The sequence below is a fragment of the Ovis canadensis genome, chromosome 2, assembly GCF_042477335.2.
Source record: "Ovis canadensis isolate MfBH-ARS-UI-01 breed Bighorn chromosome 2, ARS-UI_OviCan_v2, whole genome shotgun sequence".
In the NCBI taxonomy this organism is placed as follows: Eukaryota; Metazoa; Chordata; class Mammalia; order Artiodactyla; family Bovidae; genus Ovis; species Ovis canadensis.
Window position 1 is genome coordinate 230,077,936 of NC_091246.1, and position 25,484 is coordinate 230,103,419.

Genomic DNA, 25,484 nt, shown 5'->3' on the forward strand with positions numbered 1-25,484 from the left:
ATATGAATAGTAAAACAAATTATGTCAGTGAAAATACACTTTCAAATCACTGTACTAATACTAGTTATTATTTAACCCAAGTCATTCTTAATAAGGAAAAGAAGCCTCAATTGTTTTAAAGTAACTTTCCTAAAGACATGCATACATATATGACTTAATTACTTATCTTTGTACCTTTAGTGTTTGTCTTCAAAAATTTCAGAAGCATATCTGAGCTTGAAAAATTGGAGCATTAGAAGAAACAGGAAAGTGTTGTCACTTAATTGTTTTATTTTTCTTACCTGCCATTTGTGCTTTCTTTATTATATATTAATTTTTATAGGACGTGGACTATGTCAAGACCAGTTTGCTGATAACCTTCTGTGATTTATGGTGTTTGCTCTGTAATTTCTTTGTTTCAGTGCTTCAGGCATGGAATGAAATTTTATTAGTTTGAAGTTCGAATTGCGTGTCCCAGTGATTCTCCATCACCCCATCCACCCCACCCCACCCAATCCCCCACAGACACACAGAAACCCACATGACACACACTATAGAAGGGCTTTGAATTTTAAAAAGTAAATAAAAACAATGCCGCAAGCATGAGAGGACATTCACCAGGCGAAAACAACCTTTACACTGAATGGTAAGCAGTAGTCTCTCAAATGTTCCCCAATAACCATAACAAAGAACTGCTTTTAATCCACTCCCTGAAGCCAAATAGAAGGCCACAGAGCAGTGTGTATTCCTGGAGAAAAAAAGAAGTCTGGGTAAACAAAAGCTGCACAGGCTAGTGCAGTCACTCTCTCCTCTCTCTCTCTCTCTCTTTTGGGGGGGTGGGGGGTAAAACTATTGATCTAAAAAGCCTCCAGAGCTTAAAACTGCTCTTGAAATGAATCCCATCCTCATGGGTTTGAGTAGGTAGGACTTTCAGCTTTCTGTGTCATGAGCGGTCACCACCTCAGTGCCCTGTAGAACTGGGGTTTAGGGGCATAGTTGGGCAGGACTTTTGAAGAAAGTATCAGTAGCGGCCATAGCTGCTTCTATTGAATCAACATTTGAAGGCATTGTCACTAACATTTGGAAATGAAAGACTTCAGGGACACATAGAAGAGGTATTTCAGAATCCATCTTGATATCCTTCTCTCTTTTTCATTGTGATACAGTTCACATACCATAACATTAACCTTTCTAAAGAAAATAATTCAATGGCTTTATTATATTCACAGAGTTGTGCAACCATCACCACCGTCAACATCCACAATATTTTCATCTCCCTAAAAACAAGCCCCATATTCACTAGCACTCACTCCCCATTCCACCCACCAAACAGCCCCTACCCCCCCCAGATAACCGCTAATCTCTATGGATTTGTCTATTCTGAACATTTCATGTAAATGGAATCATACCATATTTGTCATTTTCATCTGACTTCTTTCATTTAGCACACGGTTTTTAAAGGTCATCCTTGCTGTAGCATGTATCAGTACCTCATTGTTTTTCAAGGTCAAATAATACTTCATTGTACGGATGTACCCTGTTTTTTAAATCCATTCATCAGTTGATGGACATTCAGTTTAAACTTTTAACTTTGGGGCTATTGTGAAGGATAATGCTAAGAATATTCATGTACAAATTTCAGTGAGGACATGCATTTTCAGGGTTCTTGAATATGTGCCTATTGCAGAAACCAGTACTCAAGCACCACACTTGGAGAGCTGGAGAACTCAGGTTTATTACGTCGGCAGGCCCAGAGGAGTTAACGCTCCAAGCACTGAGCCCCGAACAAAGGGATTAAGGAGTTTTTATAGACAGACTGTAGTAGGCAACACTAGCTGTTAATAGGCTGGTTTAAACTAAGGAGTTTCGTGTGCGCAGGAACAGCAGTCAAGATGGGGGAAGGATGCCTGACCTGGACCCGCATGATTAAGCAGGTTTGCAGGGGCTGGGCAATTGCAAAGAGTAGGACAAGGGTGAGTGAGATAAACTCCAGTTCCTAGTAGTGCAAGTCCCCACTTTCTAAGGCTACATGACCTGCGTGACCTAGACTTTGCAAGGGGCAGGCTGAGTTACAGAGGCAGAAGGAGAAGGAGGTCATGTAAAATTTTAACTTTTCCTCTTCATACCTAAGAATCGGGTGTCTGGTCTTTCTTTATCCAAATTATAGTGTTAGTAACCTGAGAAGAAGAGGACTGAGCTTAATTTGGACAGATTAAGAAATGGGATGAATAGAGAAGCTGCGGTCTTTGGGCTACATCTCATTGTTCTCTGTCACTGCTAAGTCACTTCAGTCGTGTCCGACTCTGTGTGACCCCATAGACGGCAGCCCACCAGGCTCCCCCGTCCCTGGGATTCTCCAGGCAAGAACACTGGAGTGGATTGCCATTTCCTTCTCCAATGCATGAAAGTGAAAAGTGAGAGTGAAGTCGCTCAGTCGTGTCTGACTCTTAGCGACCCCATGGACTGCAGCCCACTAGGCTCTTCCGTCCATGGGATTTTCCAGGCAAGAGTACTGGAGTGGGGTGCCACTGCCTTCTCCACATTGTTCTCTGGAATGAGGAAATGAATTCCTGGCTTTTTAAAAATCTATCAGGAGGCGGTCCTAAGATGGCGGAGGAATAGGACGTGAAGACCACTTTCTCCCTCACAAATTCCTCAAAAGAACATTTCAACACTGAGCAAACTCCACAAAACAACTTCTGTAGGCTGGCAGAGGACATCAGGCAACCAGAAAAGCAGACCATTGTCTTCAAAAACAGGATTATTGCTGAGATAAGCTATTTTTATTTAATAAATATTGTACTTTAACAACAACAACAACAACAAAAATCTATTAATTCATTTCTGTTCAGTCACTCAGTCGTGTCCGACTCTTTGCGACCCCATGAATTGCATCACACCAGGCCTCCCTGTCCATCACCAACTCTTGGAGTTCACTCAGACTCACGTCCATCGAGTCTGTGATGCCATCCAGCCATTTCATCCTCTGTTGTCCCCTTCTCTTCCTGCCCCCAGTCCCTCCCAGCATCAGAGTGTTTTCCAATGAGTCAACACTTCACACGAGGTGGCCAAAGTACTGGAGTTTCAGCTTTAGCATCATTCCTTCCAAAGAAATCCCAAGGCTGATCTCCTTCAAAATGGACTGGTTGGATCTCCTTGTAGTCCAAGGGACTCTCAAGAGTCTTCTCCAACACCACAGTTCAAAAGCATCAATTCTTTGGTGCTCAGCCTTCTTCACAGTCCAACTCTCATATCCATACATGACCACAGGAAAAACCATATGGGTGGACCATAAACCCTAGTGACTCACAATGTTTCTGCTCCATGAGACCTGAGTAACATCTTGCATGTATGTGTGTGTATGTGTGTGTGCTCAGTGATGTCCAACTCTTTCAGACCCTATGAACTATAGCCTGCCAGGCTCCTCTGTCCATGGTATTCTTCAGGCAACAATACTGGAGTGGGTTGCCATGCCCTCCACCAGGGGATCTCCCCAACCCAGAGATCAAAAACCCGTGTCTCTTGCATCTCTGCATTGGTAGGCGATTTTTTTTTTTTTTTTTTTTACCACGGCACCACCTGGAACAGCTTACATGCCTCTTAGTTAATTGCTTGCACTATGATTCCCCCGTGGTGATATGGACTATGGGTGAAGCCAGAGGGAAAAAAGATGTTAGAGTTTAAAAATGTGTGGTTTTGAGGGGCGTTAGAGGTGTAATTTGAAAAGAGCTTCTCTGTGTTCCTTCTACCCTGCAGAGGAATCAGCTTTATTATAACAGTGAAGCCCTTACACCATGGGGAGGGGGAGATGGATGCTTGGGGAGGGGGATTCTTTGGGAGGAGGAAGACAGAGAGGGGTGGGCAGCGAGCAATCCCAGAGCATAAAAAAATCAACGTGTGGTTGTTCTCTAAAATCCTGTGGGGCTTTACTGGTCTTGTTATTTCAAGATTCTTCTGTTTCCTAAACTATCTAGGTTTTTATTTACCCTGGCTTGAAGACCAAAGTTCTGTTCATTAGAGCTGTGTTAGACGTGGAAATATTGTCATTTTGGATTGTATTGGCTTGGCCAAAAATTTGCTCAGGTTTTCTGTTAAATCTTGTGAAAAAACCCAAACTTACTGGCCAACCCAGTAATAAGCAGGAACGGCCACCACACTAAGAGAAAAAGTGCTGTTTTTTCTGCTCGCCCCAAAGAGCCCCAGACATCAGTGATGATCCTAGGTTGGAAGTTCTTCCACCTTCTGAAGATACACTGCATTTGGGCAGAATTTGTGCCTTCTATTTGGTTGGGGACAGCAGTAGGTGATCAAGAGAAATGGATTTTCTTTCCATGGGCTACAGTAGTTAGGGGAGAAATAAGCAAGTAGGCTAATTTCTCATCGTGAAACACCACGGGGCCCTAGGCATCAGCACCAGGCAGGGGACCAGCCAGGTGGCAGAGGCTAATGAGCTGTAATTGCTTCCTGTCTCGCCTCCCCATGGATTTTTGCTTTTACACTTAGGCCTTGGAGGCCTCAGCCCAAAGGAGCGTGATGGATGATGAAACTTAATTTAGTTCCTTTAGGTAGAAGGGCCTTTTAACGATGCAGAGCAAAGTCCTTCACGGAGGGCACGCCATAATGAGTTAATCATTGTACTCCCCTGAGAACTAAATGGAGCTCTCTTCTGCCACAGTATTCTTTTTAATAGACTTTACTTTTAGAGTGGTTTTTAGGTTCACAGCAAAATTGAGCAGGAATTATAGAGTATTCATAAATAGCCCCTTTACCCACATGCATATACTCCACCAGAATGGGACATTTGTTACAACCGAGGATCCCACACCAGTATCCCAAGTCTTTAGTTTACATTAGGGTTCAGTCTTGGTGTTGTACATTTTATGGGTTTGGACGAATGTATAATGATGTGTATTCACCCTTAGAGTATCATACAGAATAGTTTCAATGCCCTAAAAATTCCCTGTGCTCCACTTACCCATGTCCCCAACCCTCAGCGATCACTGGTCTTTTTACTGTCTCCGTAGTTTGCTTTTATCAAAACGTCACATAGATGAAATCATACAGTATGGAGCCTTTTCAAGTGCTGTAAAGATACTGTCTGTGACCCAGGAAGCAGGTCTGTACCAGTTACCAGTTCTGCCAGTGCCTTGATCTTGGACTTCATCCTCCAGAACTGAGAGAAATGAATTCCTGTTTGTAAGCCATCCCGTCTGTGGCCAGTCGTTGCAGCAGCCCAAGCTGGCTAAGACAACAACAATTTTTTATGATGTGATTGACATGTAATAAACTGTACATACTTAGTTTTATTGGGTGTAATTCACATACTATTCATTCATTTTTTAAAAGTGTATGATTCAGTAATTTTTAGTGTATTCACGAAGTTTGTGTTTGTGTGTGTGTGTGTGTGTGTGTGTGTGTGTATTAGTCTCACAGTCATGTCTCTGCGATCCCATGGACTGTAGCCTGCCAGGCTTCTCTGTCTATAGGATTCTCGAGGCAAGAATACTGGGATGGGCTGCCATTTCCTTCTCCAGGGGATTTTCCCATTCCAGGGATTGAATACGAGTCTTTTGCATTGCAGGTAGATTGAAGTTGCTCAGTCCTGTCTGACTCTGCAACCCCATGGACTGTAGCCTACCTGGCTTCTCAGTCCATGTGATTTTCCAGGCAAGAGTACTGGAATAGGTTGCCATTTCCGTCTCCTGGGGATCTTCCTGACCCAGGGATTGAACCCAGGTCTCCTGCATCGTAGGCAGACGCTTTACCCTCTGAGCCACTAGGGAAGCCCCTATTCATGAAGTTTGCACATATTTGAAATGTACCATGTGGCACATTTTGATATGTGTACATACCCCTAAAATCATCATAATTTAGATCCTTGTCACTGAGAAATTTTAAGCCCATTTGTTATTTATTTCCCTCCTGGCAACTGTTGACCTCCTTTCTATTTTGTAAAGTCATTTCCATTTTTAAGAATTATATATACAGGGACTTCCCTGGAGGTCCAGTGGTTAAGATGCTGCGCTTCCACTGCAGAGGTCATTGGTTCAATTCCCTGGTCTGGAAACTGAGAATCCCCCATGCTAAAATATAAAAGGGGAGGCGAGAAGAATTTTATATAAACAAAATCAGATAGTGTGTACTGTTGTTTTTTTTTTTGATCTGACTTCTTCATTCAGCAGAATTACTTTAACATCTAGTAAAAGTGAAGTTGCTCAGTCCTGTCCGACTCTTTTCAACCCCATGGGCTGTAGCCTATCAGGCTCCTCAGTCCATGGAATTCTCCAGGCAGCAGTACTGGAGTGGGTTGCCATTTCCTTCTCCAAGATCTAGTAAAGTAATGCTCAAAATTCTCCAAGCCAGGCTTCAGCAATACGTGAACCGTGACATTCCAGATATTCAAGCTGGTTTTAGAAAAGGCAGAGGAACCAGAGATCAAATTGCCAACATCTGCTGGATCATCAAAAAAGCAAGAGAGTTCCAGAAAAAATGTCTATTTCTGCTTTATTGACTATGCCAAAGCCTTTGCCTGTGTGGATCACAATAAACTGTGGACAATTCTGAAAGAGATGGGAATACCAGACCACCTGACCTGCCTCTTGAGAAACCTGTATGCAGGTCAGGAAGCAACAGTTAGAACTGGACCTGGAACATCAGAATGGTTCCAAATAGGAAAAGGAGTACGTCAAGGCTGTATACTGTCACCCTGCTTATTTAACTTCTATGCAGAGTACATCATGGGACATGCTGGGCTGGAAGATGCACAAGCTGGAATCAAGATTGCCGGGAGAAATATCAATCACCTGAGATATGCAGATGACACCACCCTTATGGCAGAAAGTGAAGAGGAACTACAGAGCCTCTTGATGAGAGTGAAAAAGTTGGCTTAAAGCTCAACATTCAGAAAACAAAGATCATGGTATCCAGTCCCATCACTTCATGGGAAATAGATGGGGAAACAGTGGAAACAGTGTCAGATTTTATTTTGGGGGGCTGCAAAATCACTGCAGATGGTGACTGCAGCCATGAAATTAAAAGACGCTTGCTCCTTGGAAGAAAAGTTATGACCAACCTAGATACCATATTGAAAAACAGAGACATTACTTTGCCAACAAAGGTCCGTCTAGTCAAGGCTATGGTTTTTCCAGTAGTCATGTATGGATGTGAGAGTTGGACTGTGAAGAAAGCTGAGCGCTGAAGAATTGATGCTTTTGAACTGTGGTGTTGGAGAAGACTCCTGAGAGTCCCTTGGACAGCAAGGAGATCCAACCAGTCCATTCTGAAGGAGATCAACCCTGGGATTTCTTTGGAAGGAATGATGCTAAAGCTGAAACTCCATTACTTTGGCCACCTCATGTGAAGAGTTGACTCATTGGAAAAGACTCTGATGCTGGGAGGGATTGGGGGCAGGAGGAGAAGGGGACGACAGAGGATGAGATGGCTAGATGGCATCACGGACTTGATGGACGTGAGTCTGAGTGAACTCCAAGCGTTGGTGATGGACAGGGAGGCCTGGCGTGCTGAGATACATGGGGTCGCAAAGAGTCAGATGTGACTGAGCTGAACTGAACTCATCTGTGCTGTAGCTTGACTTCTGTAGTTCATTTTGTTGTTGCTGCTGAGAAGTATTCATTTGTATGGGCTTCTATGATGGCTCAATGGTAAAGAATCCAATGCGAGAGATGTGGGTTTGACCCCTGGGTTGGGAAGATCCCCTGGAGGAAGAAATGGCAACCCACTCCAATATTCTTGCTTGGAGAATCCTATGGACAGAGGAGCCTGGTGGGCTACAGTCCATGGGAATCTCAAAAGAGTCAGACACAACTTAGTGACTAAATAACAATTCAATTGAATGATTATTCCACAATGGAAATCGGGTTGTTTGCAGTTTAGAGCTGTTAAAGAAGCTGCCATCAACATTCATGGACAAATCTATGTATGACTTATGCTTTCACTCCTTGTGGGTAAATACCTAGGATTGGCATGGCTGGGTCCTATGGCAGTCATTTGTTTTAGCTTTTTAAAAAAACTGCCAAGCTATTTTTCCACAGTGATTGTATCATTTTGCACCTCTTCAGTGCTGTATGGAAGTTCCAGGTTCCCCCTCCTCCTCAACACCTCGTATGGTCAGTTCCTTTAGTCTCAGCCCTTGTAATACATGGTGTGTCTCACAGTTTAAACTCCACTGGGAACTTTCCTGATGCTCCAGTGGCTAAGACTTGATGCTCCCAATGCAGGGTGCCTGGGTTCAGTCTCCGTCAGGGAACTGGATCCCGCAGGCTGCAACTAAGGACCCTGGTGCAGCCAAATAAATAAAAATAAATATTACAAAAAATGCCACTGGTCCTAACGACTTAGGAGCTCCACCCAACATCACTTCTTTAAGTCTTTGCTCATGCTATTCTTGCAACCTGGATTCTTCTCTGTTTATCCCTCACCTTAGTTAAACAGTCTTCCTTTTAACATTCAGCCCCAGGACTCCCGGTTCCCCCACGTTGCACCAAAGTCTATCTCTCTCTATATATATACCCATAGAATTCTGCGGATGATTTTTTTTTTCAAAGCATACTTGCATTATGGTGAGATCCTCTGTGTGGTGGTTTCCCCACTCAAGGATGGGGCCCCAATACAGGCCTGGGCACCTTGTTGATTTGCTGTAATGCATGCAATGGCAGAGACAGGATTGGTCATCCTGAGAGTGGTGCTCTTTCCCTACAACTTGAAAAACATCGCCTCACTTGCTCTTATTCAAAGAGCACTGCCATTATAGTAATTGCTATTTGTAATTTATTGATCAGACACAATTGTGTTGCTATGAGAATACTTTTAAATAAAACCAACAATTGCCTGCATTCTTAAAAGCAAACTTCAGACAGAGAAGGCAAAAGATAAATGAAATCAAAGAAGCTCATGAACTTCAAGGAAATTAAATTTTGTCTGAATGAGGGTCATCTAGTCTGTCTTCACTCTTAGAATTTTAATGTTTCCTCTCTGAGGATTCTAAGTATTTTTGAGTGAACTAGAGTTAGTAATTATGCCTGTAATATTTTATTGATATTGATAAGCGACGAAGGGACAGGATTGAGAAATATATTCAAGCATCTTTGGAGAAATTCTTAGTAGTCAATAGCATCTGCAAGTTTTTCAACTCCCCCAGAAAATAGTCTAATGCGGGTGTCATGGACTCACAGGAGGAAGGCAGAAACATAGAAGAGTAAGCTGGTTTCAGGACAGTAGTTTCTGGTAAGAAGGGGATGGTAAAGGGGTTAAGTTTCAAAGTCCGATTAGAAATCACAGCTACGGAATTTGGAGTGATTGTCACTGAGGCTTTAAAGCCTCGGGATTTGGCCTGCTGTGCACAGGCAGTGGTTCTTGATTTTTAATTCGGAGCAAAGTGCCAGCCAAGCAAAAAAAAAAACATATGCAGCGCCTTCTGGAGGATATTGGTGCACTGGGGCAATGCTCAGAATTCGACAGCAAGATGAATTAAAAGAAAGCACCAGAATATGGGAAACTCTAAAGCAATCTGGCTGACTAACCCAAAGTATTTTGAAATATTCTTTCATGGGTTTTGTTCCAAAGCAAAGTAACTCCAGTCATCATGAGCTAAATAAAGCTCTTCAGTTCAGTTCAGTTTAGTTGCTCAGTCATTCGAACTCTTTGTGACCCCATGAACTGCAGCACACCAGGCCTCCCTGTCCATCAACAACTCCCAGAGTTCACTCAGACTCACGTCCATGGAGTCAGGGATGCCATCCAGCCATCTCATCCTCTGTCGTCCCATTTTCCCTGACCCGAATCCCTCCTAGCATCAGAGTCTTTTCCAATGAGTCAACTCTTTGCATGAGGTGGCCACAGTACTGGAGTTTCAGCTTCAGCATCATTCCCTTCAAAAAACACCCAGGGCTGATCTCCTTTAGAATGGACTGGTTGGATCTCCTTGCAGTCCAAGGGAACCTCAAGAGTCTTCTCCAACACCACACTTCAAAAGTATCAATTCTTTGGCACTCAGATTTCTCCACAGTCCAACTCTCACATCCATACATGACCACTGGAAAAACCATAGCCTTGACTAGACGGACCTTTGTTTGCAAAGTAATGTCTCTGCTTTTCAGTATGCTGTCTACTAAGATCAATACGGTCATGAAAGATGAGGAGGTTTATAATTAAAGCCCATGACAAAGTGCAAGACTATAGTGAAAAGCCGTGCTCAAATTCTCATGTGCACAGCAACCACCTAGGAGCCTTGTGAAAATGAGGGTTCTAATCCCGCAGGTACAAGCAAGACCCTATACAACAGCCCTCAGGGGGTGTGGATGCTGACAGTCCTCAGGCCACACTTGGAGTTGCATATGCAGAGACTTAAGTAAGCAGGTTGCTCTTCCCTCTTTTGTAAGAAATCTTGAAACTTGTGATGTGAAGCTCTCTGGCATAGTAACAGTCTTTTCTTAACAGACCTATGTGTCTTGGGAGGGTCAGTTTGGTTCACTTCAGTCACTCAGTCGTGTCCAACTCTTTGTGACCCCATAAATTGCAGCGTGCCAGGCCTCTCTGTCCATCACCAACTTCCGGAGTTCACTCAGACTCACGTCCATCGAGTCAGTGATGCCATCCAGTCATCTCATCCTCTGTCGTCCCCTTCTCCTCCTGCCCCCAATCCCTCCCAGCATCAGAATCTTTTCCAATGAGTCAACTCATCGCCTGAGGTGGCCAAAGTATGGAGTTTCAGCTTTAGCATCATTCCTTCCAAAGAAATCCCAGGGTTGATCTCCTTCAGAATGGACTGGTTGGATCTCCTTGCAGTCCAAGGGACTCTCAAGAGTCTTCTCCAACACCGCAGTTCAAAAGCATCAATTCTTTGGTGCTCAGCCTTCTTCACAGTCCAAATCAGACATCCACACATGGCCACTGGAAAAACCATAGCCTTGACTAGACGGACCTTTGTTGGCAAAGTAATGTCTCTGTTTTTCAATATGGTATCTAGGTTGGTCATAACTTTTCTTCCAAGGAGTAAGCGTCTTTTAATTTCATGGCTGCAGTCACCATCTGCAGTGATTTTGGAGTCCCCCAAAATAAAGTCTGACACTGTTTCCACTGTTTCCCATGAACTGATGGGACTGGATGCCATGAACTTCATTTTCTGAATGTTGAGCTTTAAACCAACTTTTTCACTCTCCTCTTTCACTTTCATCAAGAGGCTTTTTAGTTCCTCTTCACTTTCTGCCATAAGGGTGGTGTCATCTGCATATCTGAGGTGACTGATATTTGTCCTGGCAATCTTGATTCCAGATTGTGCTTCTCCCAGTCCAGCGTTTCTCATGATGTACTCTGCATGGAAGTTAAATAAGCAGGGTGACAAGATACAGCCTGACGTACGCCTTTTCCTATTTGGAACCAGTCTGTTGTTCCATGTCCATGTCTAACTATTGCTTCCTGACCTGCATATAGGTTCTCAAGAGGCAGGTCAGGTGGTCTGGTATTCCCATCTCTTTGAGAATTTTCCACAGTTTTTTGTGATCCACACAGTCAAAGGCTTTGGCATAGTCAATAAAGCAGAAATAGATGTTTTTCTGGAATTCTCTTGCTTTTTTGGTGATCCAGCAGATGTTGGCAATTTGATCTCTGATTCCTCTGCCTTTTCTAAAACCAGCTTGAACATCAGGAAGTTCACGGTTCACGTATTGCTGAAGTCTGGCTTGGAGAATTTTAAGCATTACTTTACTAGCATGTGAGATGAGTGCAATTGTTTGGTAGTTTGAGCATTCTTTGGCATTGCCTTTCTTTGGGATTGGAATGAAAACTGACCTTTTCCAGTCCTGTGGCCACTGCTGAGTTTTCCAAATGTGCTGGCATATTGAGTGCAGCACTTTCACAGCATCATCTTTCAGGATTTGAAACAGCTCAACTAGAATTCCATCACCTCCACTAGCTTTGTTCACAGTGATGCTTTCTAAGGCCCACTTGACTTCACATTCCAGGATGTCTGGCTCTAGATGAGTGATCACACCATTGTGATTATCCGGGTTGTAAAGATCTTTTTTGTACAGTTCTTCTGTGTATTCTTGCCACCTCTTCTTAATATCTTCTGCTTCTGAGGTCCAGACCATTTCTTTCCTTTATTGAGCCCATCTTTGCATGAAATGTTCCCTTGGTATCTCTAATTTTCTTGAAGAGATCTCTAGTCTGTCCCATTCTGTTGTTTTCCTCTATTTCTTTGCATTGATCGCTGAAGAAGGCTTTCTTATCTCTTCTTGCTATTCTTTGGAACTCTGCATTCAGATGCTTATATCTTTCCTTTTCTCCTTTGCTTTTCACTTCTCTTCTTTTCACAGCTATTTGTAAGGCCCTCCCCAGACAGCCATTTTGCTTTTTTGCATTTGTTTTCCATGGAGATGGTCTTGATCCCTGTCTCCTATACAGTGTCACGAACCTCATTCAATAGTTCATCAGGCACTCTATCTATCAGATCTAGGCCCTTAAAACTATTGCTCACTTCCACTGTATAATCATAAGGGATTTGATCTAGGTCATACCTGAATGGTCTAGCGGTTTCCCCTACTTTCTTCAATTTAAGTCTGAATATGGCAATAAGGAGTTCATGATCTGAGCCACATTCAGCTCCCGTTCTTGTTTTTGTTGACTGTATAGAGCTTCTTACTTGGGTTTCTCTTACCTTGAGCATGGGATATCTCTTCACGGCTGCTCCAGCAAGCACAGCTGCTGCTCCTTACTTTGGACAAGGGGTATCTCCTTATCGCCACTGTTCCTGACCTTCAACGTGGGACAGCTCCTCTAGGCCCTCCTGTGCCTACATAGCCACCACTCCTTGGGTTGCTCCTCCCGGCGACGGCCCTGGCCTCGGCTCGGGGTGGCTCCTCAAGGTTACCGCCCCTGCCCTCTGACGCGAGGTGGCTTCTCCTGGCCGCCCCTGATCTTGGAGGCGAGATGTCTCCTCCCGGCCGCCACTGGCCTCGGATGCAGGGTAGCTCTTCCCGGCCGCCACTGGCCTCGGACGCGGGGTAGCTCTTCCCGGCCACCACTGACCTCTGACGCGGGGTAGCTCCTCTCGGCTGCAGTCCCTGACCTCGGACGCGGGGTAGCTCCTCTTGGCCGTGCTTAGTGAGCCGCATCGCAGCCCCCTGCGCTTAGTGAGCCACGTCGCAGCCGCCTGCACTTAGTGAGCAAGATGGTAAGTGTTGCAAGAGGGCATCAGAGGGCAGACACACTGAAACCATACTCACAGAAAACTAGTCAATCTAATTACACTGGGACCACAGCCTTGTCTAACTCAATGAAACCAAGCCATGCCTGTGGGGCAACCCAAGACAGGCAGATCATGGTGGAGAGGCTTGACAGAATGTGGTCCACTGGAGAAGGGAATGGCAAACCACTTCAGTATTCTTGCCTTGAGAACCCCATGAACAGTATGAAAAGGCAAAATTATAGGATACCAAAAGACGAACTCCCCAGGTCAGTAGGTGCCCAATATGCTACTGGAGATCAGTGGAGAAATAACTCCAGAAAGAATGAAGGGATGGAGCCAAAGCAAAAACAATACTCAGCTGTGGATGTGACTAGTTATAGAAGCAAGATCTGATGCTATAAAGAGCAATATTGCATAGGAACCTGGAATGTCAGGTCCATGAATCAAGGCAAATTGGAAGTGGTCAAACAGGAGATGGCAAGGGTGAACGTCGACATTCTAGGAATCAGTGAACTAAAATGGACTGTAAAGGGTGAATTTAACTCAGATGACCATTACATCTACTACTGTGGGCAGGAATCCCTCGGAAGAATTGGAGTAGCCATCATGGTCAACAAAAGAGTCTGAAATGCAGTACTTGGATGCAATCTCAAAAACGACAGAATGATCTCTGTTTGTCTCCAAGGCAAACCATTCAATATCACAGTTATCCAAGTCTATGCTCCAACCAGTAATGCTGAAGAAACTGAAGTTGAACGGTTCTATGAAGACCTACAAGATCTTTTAGAACTAACACCCAAAAAAAGATGTCCTTTTCATTATAGGGGACTGGAATGCAAAAGTAGGAAGTCCAGAAACACCTGGAGTAACAGGCAAATTTGGCCTTGGAATGCGGAATGAAGCAGGGCAAAGACTAATAGAGTTTTGCCAAGAAAATGCGCTGGTCATAGCAAACACCCTCTTCCAACAACACATGGACATCACCAGATGGTCAACACCGAAATCAGATTGATTATATTCTTTGCAGCCAAAGATAGCGAAGCTCTATACAGTCAACAAAAACAAGACCGGGAGCTAACTGTGGCTCAGATCATGAACTCCTTATTGCCAAATTCAGACTCAAATTGAAGAAAGTAGGGGAAACCACTAGACCATTCACGTATGACCTAAATCATATCCCTTTTGATTATACAGTGGAAGTGAGAAATAGATTTAAGGGTCTAGATCTGATAGACAGATTTCCTGATGAACTATGGAATGAGATTCATTACAGTTTACAGGAGACAGGGATCAAGACCATCCCCATGGAAAAGAAATGCAAAAAAGCAAAATGGCTGTCTGGGGAGGCCTTACAAATAGCTGTGAAAAGAAGAGAGGCAAAAAGCAAAGGAGAAAAGGAAAGATATAAGCATCTGAATGCAGAGTTCCAAAGAATAGCAAGAAGAGATAAGAAAGCCTTCTTCAGTGATCAATGCAAAGAAATAGAGGAAAACAGCAGAATGGGAAAGACTAGAAATAAAGACTGTCTGCTCTGAATGTTAGGTTATCTTAGTCCAGGACCATCCCTGAAGTATTACTGTGGTAGTTTAAGGCACATATTTTGAGGCCAAACTCCCTGGATTTCAGTCCAATAAGTCTTTACCATTTACTAGCTATATGCGATGATTTGTACCTTACCCTGTGTGAAATGGGTCTGCATTCTACAGTTGTTTGTTTTTGGATTGCGTTAATATTTGTAAGGCTCTTAGGCCAGTGCTTGGCTATCTAAATGTTAACTATATGACCAAAGTAAGATGTTTAAGTGTCACGTCTTGGTTGCCCAGTGACCCTCTGGAATCCAGAAGGCCTGTTTCTGTTTTCAAACAATGAAAACATCATCCTCCAAGACTTCCCCAATGAGCAACTGGGTCAGAGAGAAAGGTGATATCAGCCAAACAACAAGAAACCTCGAAATAAATTCACAGAATCCAGGAGTTTATTATTTTGCTTGTTTGATTAAGCTTACTTCTATCCTTTGGTTTTGCAGCTGGTGATGTATATTGGCCAGGTAACCAAAGAGATCTTGAAGTGGCCCCGGCCCTTCTCCCCTCCTGTCGTGAAACTCGAGAAGAGAGTGATCGCTGAATATGGGATGCCATCTACCCACGCCATGGCAGCCACGGCCATCTCCTTCACCCTCCTTATCTCTACCATGGACAGGTACCAGGTGAGACAGTGACTCTTCTTCACCGTTTAACACCAGTGAGGGAACAAGGAGGGGTTTTGCATCAGGACTTCAGGGCAAAGAGGGGATTTTCTTCAGGGGTTTTGCTTTTTTTTTTTTTTGAAGGACAATGAAACTTATGAAGTAAAGATGAGGGAACACTTATTGAACAGTGATGATTTATCAATGAACTGACCATATGATTTAGTGTCCAAAGCAGGTTATGCCCAAGAGTGAAAGTGGACACCATTGATAATAAGAGTAAAACAAGCATCACTGGGCTGTGTCGTCTCCCCCTTCTGGAAGCATTTTCACCCTGAGCTATTTGACCAGATGGCTCTTAAGTCACTGCCTGCATCCTCTGTTTGCAAGAGATGTGAGGGGCTGATGATCCTGGTAAACGCCTCTCCAGGGTGGAGATGATTTCACCAAATCCTCGAGTTTGATATCCCAGGGCCCAGGGTGAAGTAGAATCTGGGCTCAAATTAGCTCCCAAAGATGCATCTGCCCTTTCTCGGGGCTCAGCCATTAGAAATAATCAGTCCACATTTTCTAGAAAGCTTGTCTAAATGACAGGAGATTAATAAGTGTTGAAAATAGAATTTCGTTTATTATCTACTTAAATGCCAATTGTAGCAAGACCTTTTCAAAGTTATATACTATTGGGAATTTCATGGTGGTCCAGTGGTTAACACCTTGGTGCCTGCGTGCAATCCCTGATAGGGGAACTAAGATCCCAGAAGCCACGCAGCATGGCTGAAAATAAATAAAAGTTATATTATTACTTTAATGAGATGTATTTTTCCTATCTGAGAACTTCTGCTCTATTTTGGTGCTTAATTTCAGAAATTATATCTTTTACCTGTTGGAAGCCTTGGATTTTGCTAACACTAGCAGTCTCATGTGTAAATGGCAGCATGGCTTCTCCTGCCCTCTTTACACCAAAAACCCAGAGGCGTTAAATGTTTCAGCTTGTAGATAAAACGGGAGGCTTATTTTGGGAGAGAATAAGATTAGTGTCAGGTCTTGACTCCATCTGGTTTTCTATTTGGTCACCTGGGATTTGACCTCAGTCTCCTAAATGGGAAAGGGACAAGTATAGGATTATATCTGACTGTGTGCTCAGTCATGTCTGACTCTTATGACCCCATAGACTGTAGCCCACCAGGTTTCTCTCTCCATGGGATTCTGTAGGCAAGAATACTGGAGTGAGTTGCCAGTTCCTACTTCAGGGGATCTTCCTGACCCAGGGATTGAAGCTGTATCTCTTGCGTCTCTTACATTGGCAGACGAATTCTTTATCACTGTTCCACCTGGGAAGTCCCCGTACCACTCTTGATCTTAACCAACTTAAATGTCATGCCAGGATTAAAAAAAAAAAATATGTCTTAGCTCCCCAATAGTGTTGGAGTTTATTGGATGCAGACTTCTGAGCTATGTTGTACTGCCCCCATGCCATCTGTCCCAGAAGGACATAGTGCTCCCATCACTGGCCCCATCACTGGAAGCTGTCAGCATCCAGAGAAGCCTGTGAACTTGCTTCTCTTAGGGAAAAAGCAACAAGTGGGGCTGACTGCAGGAAAGCAACAACAGTCATTTATATGCTTATTTTAAGGCCACCTGGATCTTGTTAAAAACTTTACAGCTCATATGATGAAACAGTTTTCTTAAGGCCTGAGTTGTTCTTTTTCTATTTGATTTTTAATGATAAATATATTTAGTTAGGTTGTTTACTCATGAACAGCCCTAAAAATGGGTTTATTTATTTAAATATGTGTTTAGGCAAATACCCAACCTCTAAATTGTGACTGCATTCGCTTATTCCGTTTTTAACACTTTTTCAATTAAAATCAGAGACCCAGTTAATGATAAATCTTCAGAAAAGTGGTACAACCCGATATCATTGTACTCAGATGTTACATTGGAAAGCACATGTTGGCTTGGACTCAGAAGATGTGGCTTCTCGTTCAGACTGTGTCACTGCTGACTGTGTTACCAAGGTCAAGTCACTGCACCTCTCTGAGCCTTGGCTTCTGTTGGGAGGATCAAATGGGATGATCGGTGGGCAACCATCTTTGTGCAAAAGTTCAAGACTAATGCAACTTATTATCAAGGTGAAGGGTTTCCTCATTTGTAGCCTGGGGCTAACAATAGATTGTACTTCATAGGATTATGTGAAGAGTGACTGTAAAGAGCTTCACATAGTATAGACAGTTCTGGATCATCTTTATTCTTAGCACCATGGAAGACCACAGATATTAGTACTTGAAACAACTGAATTATATCTCTATATCTAGTTCATAAGCATATCTGTGTATTCCTTATATGACTTATCATTAGCCAGATTCCTGCAACTGTTTTCATTAATTCATCTGCAAATGTAAAGATATCCCAGTCTTAGCTTGGCATTGTTGTTTCCAGACTTCCCTATGAAGCCAGTTGTTGCCAAGCTTTATCTTCACAGCACATCTTGGGAAGGTACCTGGTTGGACTTTGTAAAATTATAGCACCATCCATATACCTTGTCTCTTGGAAATACTGTATATTTCACAAGTTTTAAGTATAGGTAGAAATAAAAAATCATTTACTCCACTAAAACTTTCAGCACAATAGCTATGGTCAAGTTTCAGTGTGTCTTATTTGCAGGTCAGTATGTTGTGAAACTTCCTTCCAGAATTACATTCCTAGGCATTTTCTCCTTCTCTTTCCTTAGTTTTCCCATTTTTTGGAATGATTTTAGATCATCAAACTGCTGGCCTAAGGAATATGAGATTGAGACTAGGAGTTAATGGATCAGAAACCCCTTCCCTTCTACAACATCAAACTGTGTGTGTCTGAGCCTGAACTAATACCCTGTTTTCTCTTCTTTCCCTGCAGTATCCCTTTGTTTTGGGACTGATGATGGCTGTGGTGTTTTCCACGTTGGTGGGTCTCAGCCGACTTTACACTGGGATGCATACGGTCCTGGTAAGGCTTTGTGGGTGAGTCTTGGGGTGATATCTGAATAGGAGTGTAGCCAGTGTGTTCTTCACACTATGTGTTTATAAAGCTATTTGCATTTCATAAGAAGGCCAGTGAAGGTTATAATTTTATTTCCCATCAGGCCAATGAATTAGGAAATGATTATCTTAAGGCACATGTATAATGATAGTAATGAATCATTAAGATACTATCAAGTAGGCTGGCCTGGGCTAGACTGGCTAGAACAACAATGAAAATTCAGGTAATTTGTTTACATGCTGGTTTACTGATGATGAAGCAGGCAGTGCAGAAACACACAAAGGATCAGGGATGTTGAGTGATGGATGAAGTTCTTCACGTAGGTCCTCACAGAAATGGTTCTGAAATTCAGGAGTCTTAGCTGCCCTGGCAGGGTAGGAGTCCCAGCAGGTCAAAAGAGCCTATCATCATGGGCCTGCTTCCTTCCATAATGGATCTGCATTTAAAGAGCTGTCTACTTTTTTTTTTTTAACCATATTAGGAATTTTTTTGAGCTGCCACAGTTAGCACAGTTGAAATGACTCAATTCTATTTCCTAGTGTGCCAGCCATCTGCCTAGGAGTTCCAGAGCAAAACGCTGGCCATGGCTTACCATGGGCACTATTTATCATGGTAATTGGTGATAGATTTCTTTTAAAAGGACTAGGCCCTTGCTAATTGTGTTACTCTCCACATGAAGCTCAACAATTGGATTAGCATAGGCCTCAGAGGGAAAGGCCAGCCTTCACTGGCCTTCTTATTTCTCCTCTTGTGCCTGACCTTGGTCATCCAGGGGTGGAGGGTGGAAGGACAGAAGCCACAGAGGGGAACAGATTTAGGGAGAGGGTTTGTCAAAATGGGCAGAAGCAGAGAATGGGAAGGAAAATAAATCCAGAGTCCAAGAGTTTATGGCTGCATGGGATTCAGAGGGCGGTACCATCATGCTTTCTTCTTTTAAAAAAAAAAAAATTGATTAATTTTTGACTGTGCTCGGTCTTTGTTGCCGCACATGGGATTTCTCTAGTGGCAATGAGCAGGCAAGGGGCTACTCTTTTGTTGCCGAGCACAGGCTCTAGGGCACGTGGGCTCAATAGTTGTGGCACACAGGCTTAGCTGCTCCACAGCAGGTGGGATCTTCCTGGACCAGGGATCGAACCCATGTCTCCTGCATTGGCAGGTGGATTCACAACCACTGGACCACCAGGGAAACCCCATGCTTTCCTCCCAAAACAAAACAAATTCTAACTCCAAGGAAAGTAGGGACCTGAGTGGAACCGGGGCCGAACCCAGGGTGAGGCCAGGAAGGCAGGAAATTGAAGAGGTGCCAAACAACTCTGGAATCAAGAGAAATGATTTCAGGCAATACATTAAAAAAAAAAAAAACCAAAATCAAAATCAATGCTGAAATTTTCCATGATGAACTAAACATCCCAGTTTGAGATAAACTCCTGCCCGTTTGTGACCTTGCTGACTTTGCACCATGCTGGTCCTGGAGTGCAGCATAGGATGCAAGGAGTGTGAAAATATGACACAACAGTTAGGGGTCACACTTATTATCTACCCACCAAGACAGGTCCCTGCTGTTCCCGTCCCTCCGCACAGTGTGTCGCGTGGCTTCTAAGACTTTAGGGGAAAAGGGGAGGAGTGCGTTCTCAATTTGCTACACCACTGCACCTCATCATAATGGGGTTCTCTCCAAATGCGTCCACAGGCTTGAATATGGAACAAAGCAGAACTCTCTTGGGTGTTTGAGTATTTTATCTGGGGCAACTTTTTAATTTCCATAGGGTTTATTAAAAAGCGATCTTAGGAACTCAGGTTAAAATTAAAACCAAAGTAAACATGAGACTGTGGGGCTGCAGACATGAATAGAGGGTGCAGAAAACCCTGGATTCAATAAGAATCCAGCTCTGTGTCTATCTTTAGGTCTGAAAGTAGGTTAGGGGATGGAGAAGCACAAATCTGTGGGGAAGATCGTTAAGGCCTCTCTTTGAGATGCGAGGAATGAGTCCCTCCACCCATTCCAGAAAATCTGTCCCAGGAGAAACTAGAACAAGGGGTGTGTGTGTGTGTGCGCCTGCCCAGTCGTCCAGTCATGTCTAGCACTTCGCGTAGTCACAGCTATTTCTCCCTCCCCATCCTGCACCACCACTGGCGTTCAGGGACATCCTTTACTTACATAGTTTTGTCTCCTAAGGTTGAGACCCTGGGCTTCTCTGGCAGTCCAGTGGTTAAGACTCCATGCTGCCAGTGCAGAGGATGTGGGATCCATCTCTGTCTGGAAAACTAACATCCCATGTGCTTCACAATGGGCCAAAAAATAAGAGTATTTGAGACCCTGACTCAGGCCCAGATCCAAGTCAGGCTCCATGGCTAGAGACATGAGCCAAGGTGGTGGTGCTGGTTTAGTCACTCAGTTGTGTCCAGCTCTTTTGCCATTGCATAGACTTTAGCCCACCAGGCTCCTCTGTCCATGAGATTCTCCAGGCAAGAATACTAGATTGGGTTGCCATTCCCTTCTCCAGGGGATCTTCCCGACCCAGGTATGGAACCCAAGTCTACTGCCTTGCACATGGATTCTTTACCACTGAGCCACCTGGGAAGCCCATGGCCCAGGGTAAGATGATGCATAATTTCTCATAGCAAAAGCAAATGTTTTCAATAGAAAGATGAAGTTGAATTATGGATTTGCTCTCTTCTCTATTTAGCAGCAACTTAGTAAGCTTCTTGGCTCTGATGGTAAAGGGTCTGCCTGCAATGCGGGAGACCCGGGTTCAATCTCTGGATTGAGAAGATCCCCTGGAGAAGGAAATGGCAACCCACTCTAGTATTCTTGCCTGGAAAATCCCATGGACAGAGGAACCTGGCAGACGATAGTCCACGGGGTTGCAAAGAGTCCGACATGACTTAGCGACTAACACTAGTAAGCTTCTGCAGGCTACAGGCTTGGAGCTAGATCTGGAAAATAGTAGGGTAAATAAAACCTACACCACCCTCTGGGTGTCCAAGTCTGTTGATGGAGTCAGACATGTTTACTTCTGATTACTGGCTCTAATGAGTATTATAATTAGCTTGGAACAGCTAAATCAGGCCAGGCCAACTAGGTGGCATGCCTCCCCCCTGGACCCCTAACATTCTCCAGGAATAGCCACAAACCAGTGCTTCTCAACCTTGGCTACACATTCAAATCCCATGGAAAACTTTTCAAAAATATTTGGACACCCAGATGTACAGCAGCAGCATTATTTACAATAGCCAAAAGGTAAAAGCCACCCATGTGTCAACTGATGGATGAATGAATAAATAATCTGTGGTTCATGTGTACAATGGAATATTATTCAGCCTTGAAAAGGAAGGAAATTCCAACACATGCTATAGCATGGAAGAAACTTGAAGACATCATGCTAAGTGAAACAAACCAATCACTGAAGAGAAATACAATATGATTGTACATATATGATGTCCTTAGAGTGTCGAATTCACAAAGTCAGAAAGTAAAGTCATGTCCAACTCTTTGCGAACCCATGGACTATAGCCTGCCAGGCTCCTCTGTCCATGGTACTTTCCAGGCAAGAATACTGAAGTGGGTTGCCATGCCTCCTGCACGGGATCTTCCTGACCCAGGGATCGAACCTGGCTATCTTATGTCTCCTGCATTGGCAGGCAGGTTCTTGATCACTAGTGCCACCTGGGATTCCCACAGAACATAAAAGTAGAAGGTGGTCACCAGAGCATGAGGGATGAGAGGAAGAACAGGGAGTTATTGTTAATGGGGTACAGAGTTTTAGTTTAGGGTGATGAAAAAGTTCTGCAGGTGCATAGCAGTGATAGTTGGACAACAGTGTAAATGTTCTTAATACCATTGAACTATACGCTTTGAAATAGTTAAGATGACAAATTTTATGTTGTGTGTGTGTTTAACCACAGTAAAAGATACAGTCCTATGCATTGGTGTTTTTTCAAAGCTCTTTGGTTGATCTTAATGTGCAGCCAGGGTTGAGAGCCATTGACTAGACTATCCTTTAGAACTGGGCACAGGCACAAGCCTGAACAAAAGAGGAGGGTGGGGACAGAGCTGCATAGGCACCGACTGTGTCCACCGCCTGAATGGCTCTAATCACACCCAGCTCGGACGTTCACAGCACATAGGTCATCCAGGAGGCTGCCAGCCTCCTATAAATGGCTCTCCTCTGTTCTGTAGCGACCTAAGTGGGCAGGAAGTCCAAAAACAAGGTGATATATGTATTCATACAGCTGAATCACTTTGCTGTAGAGCAAAAACTAACACAGCATTGTAAAGCAACTCTACTCCAATAAAAACTAATTTCAGAAAATTTGATGACATTACATGGGAAACTTTCTGTCCTTCCCCTTGTTGATAGTGTTTTATAGATAGCAGCTTCTGAGTAGACTGGGAACAGTGTATTTTGAGCGATGGCAAAGAATCCATAAAACTATTTTTTGGTGACCAAGGACTGATTTTTTCCTACTAAAACTACTACTTAAGCTTTGTTTCGTGATGCTTTGTCAAATGTCTATATGTCATCTTTTGGTGTCATATCTTTTTGCCTTTTCATACTGTTCATGGGGTTCTCAAGGAAAGACTACTGAAGTTGTTTGCTGTTCCCTTCTCCAGTAGACCACATTTCGTCAGAACCTTCCACCGTGACCCATCCGTCTTGGGTGGCCCTACATGGCATGGCTCATAGTTTCATTGAGTTAGACTCATTGAAAAGACCCTGATGCTGGGAAAGATTGAAGGCAGGAGATGAAGGGGCTGACAGGATGAGATGGTTGGATGGCATCACTGACTCGATGGACATGAGTTTGAGCAAGCTCCGGGAGTTGGTGATAGACAGGGAAGCCTGGCGTGCTGCAGTTCATGGGATCGTAGAGTCGGACATGACTGAGCAACTGAACTACATGTCAAGTGCAAGAATTGAAACTGTTGATGATAAAAATAATTTAATATACCTACAAAAAAAAAAGGTTCTCCATGCATCAAGAGGAGGAATAGTTCATGGAGCACAGTCATTTGCTTCTCTTGCCCATTAAGACATCCTTCCCATCAGAGATGAGTAGTCTGCTGTTACGTCAAGGCTTCTGGACGGGCTCAGCTGACTCCTGAGCAAGCCCAAGTGAAGTGTGGGGAGGCACTGAACCCACACATGTTGCCATCTGGCCAGACCAGCCGTGGCATCGCTTCCTTCTGCCAGGACGCCTGAGTAAGAAACTAGAGCACCACCCTCGCACCTCACACTCATCAGTCAGGTGGTCAGCAAGTCAAATTAGTTCTGACTCTTAAAGATGTCATAGAGCTGTCTTTACACCACTGCCTGGATACTATTTCCAAATCTGATGATGTCCTTCCATGCACGGAGACATTTCTAAAGCTCCTACTGAATGTGAAGAATGACACCGGTAGTCCCCACAGGGGACTCTGGGCAACCGACACTTTGAGAGAAGTCAGCACTATCTATGGGCTTCCCTTATGGCTCAGATGGTAGAGAATCTCTCTGTGATGCAGGAGACCCGGATTCAATCCTTGGATTGGAAAGGTCCCCAGAGAAGGGAATGGCAACCCACTCCAGCATTCTTGCCTGGAGAATCCCCTAAACAGAGAATATATACAAAGAGTTGGACACAACTAAGCAACTAACACTTACTTACTTACTAGAACTATTTATGGCAAAACATGGAAATAAAACACAGGGACCCTGGTGACATTCTTGTTCCACACCTGGGGACCTCTAAGCTGGCTGTTCTTTTTTGCCCAAGCTGATTTTTATTAAAATCTTACACTTCCCATAGTAAGAAGCATCCTCAGCAATGGTTTACAGAAATAATTTTTTAGTGTATAATTTCATGTTCTGTTGGTTTAGAAAGTAAATCAGTTACAGCCAGCTGAAGGGGCAGGGGAAAGGGTAGAATATTTTGGAAAGATGGGATAGCCCGTGGAATCCAACACAGATGGGACTGAACAACCAAGCCTCACATGTGTCTTCCTCTCCCTGTAGAGTGCCTCTCTGCACAGAACCCAGCTCCCAATAGTTTCTCTCTCAGATCCAGGGCTTCATTTGAAGAGATAAAACTGATTGAACTGGGCATTACCCTGGGACATGGGAACCTGGCCAGGGGGACAGGGTCACAGAGCAGAAAGAGGGCCCCAAAAGCCACTCCTGTGGGCTTCAAAGACAGTGCCCAAAGAGCAAAAACTGGAAAAACAATCAGTAAGTTTACTATAATTGAGAATGCCCTAACTCAAGTGTTCACCATGTGCATGAGGCAAGATGCCTTGAATACAAATAGAAACCAACTCAAACTTTTATAGGCTTCAAAGGAAATGGTTTTTATAACCACAGCGTATAACGTAGGAAGGGCAGAGGTGCAGGTGGCCACTAGGAGAGCAGGGCCCAGGGTCTAGATCTTTACTGGATCTTTCCTTTACCTCTTTTTCCCAAAGTCATCTCTGCATCTTTCCACATGGTAGATCCATCCTTTTGGGTTGCCTTCCCTCTGAGTCTAGACTCAGGGCTTAAACTCTTTCTGTTTTACTCCTGAAAGGATTGCAGTGGGAAGACTTTAAGAAAAAGTGTCTAATTGGCCTAGCCTGGATTATTAGCCTTTTGCTGCACCAAACACTGTCCAAGGGGATGCAAGAGGGTGTGATTGGACGAATGGGTCAGGAGTCAGCCTGTATGAGCAAGGACTGTGACTGGTAGGGATGGGTAGAGTTAGCATGTCAGAGGAAACTTTCTCTAGAGTCTGTTGCCAGAAGATGAAACCAGGCAAAGCACCAGTGGTGTTCTTTGTGCATTGACATCATTGCATTTTCCTATTGTTTCAAAAACTGGGATATTGTATTTGTGGGGAAAGGATGAGAGAAATTCAGGAAGGCTGATTGTACTGTTTGTAATGCCTGAAATTAATCAACTTACACAGAATGGATTTTAGGTCTTTTAACTGATAACACAATCACCCCCCAATACATTAACAGTAAAATTAGAGTTTTGTTGTTAGGTTAGTGAATAATTGTTCCATTATTTTGGACTTGGATTAGCTGAAAGTCTGCTCTATTTTATTGTCTCTAAACTGCTTGATCTGTGAATAATTATATAG

The 25,484-nt window shown here is 43.7% G+C and overlaps 1 protein-coding gene across 2 annotated transcripts in view; it reads left to right on the forward strand.

The window, feature by feature from the left end:
• The window catches only part of SGPP2 (sphingosine-1-phosphate phosphatase 2), a 155,715-nt gene that overhangs the window by 92,830 nt on the left and 37,401 nt on the right, over positions 1–25,484 (forward strand). For both annotated transcript variants that reach the window (XM_069574663.1, XM_069574664.1), the window contains 2 exons: positions 15,210–15,389; positions 18,264–18,353. In XM_069574663.1, the coding sequence (XP_069430764.1) occupies positions 15,210–15,389; positions 18,264–18,353 (270 nt within the window). The remainder of the gene's footprint in view (positions 1–15,209; positions 15,390–18,263; positions 18,354–25,484) is intronic.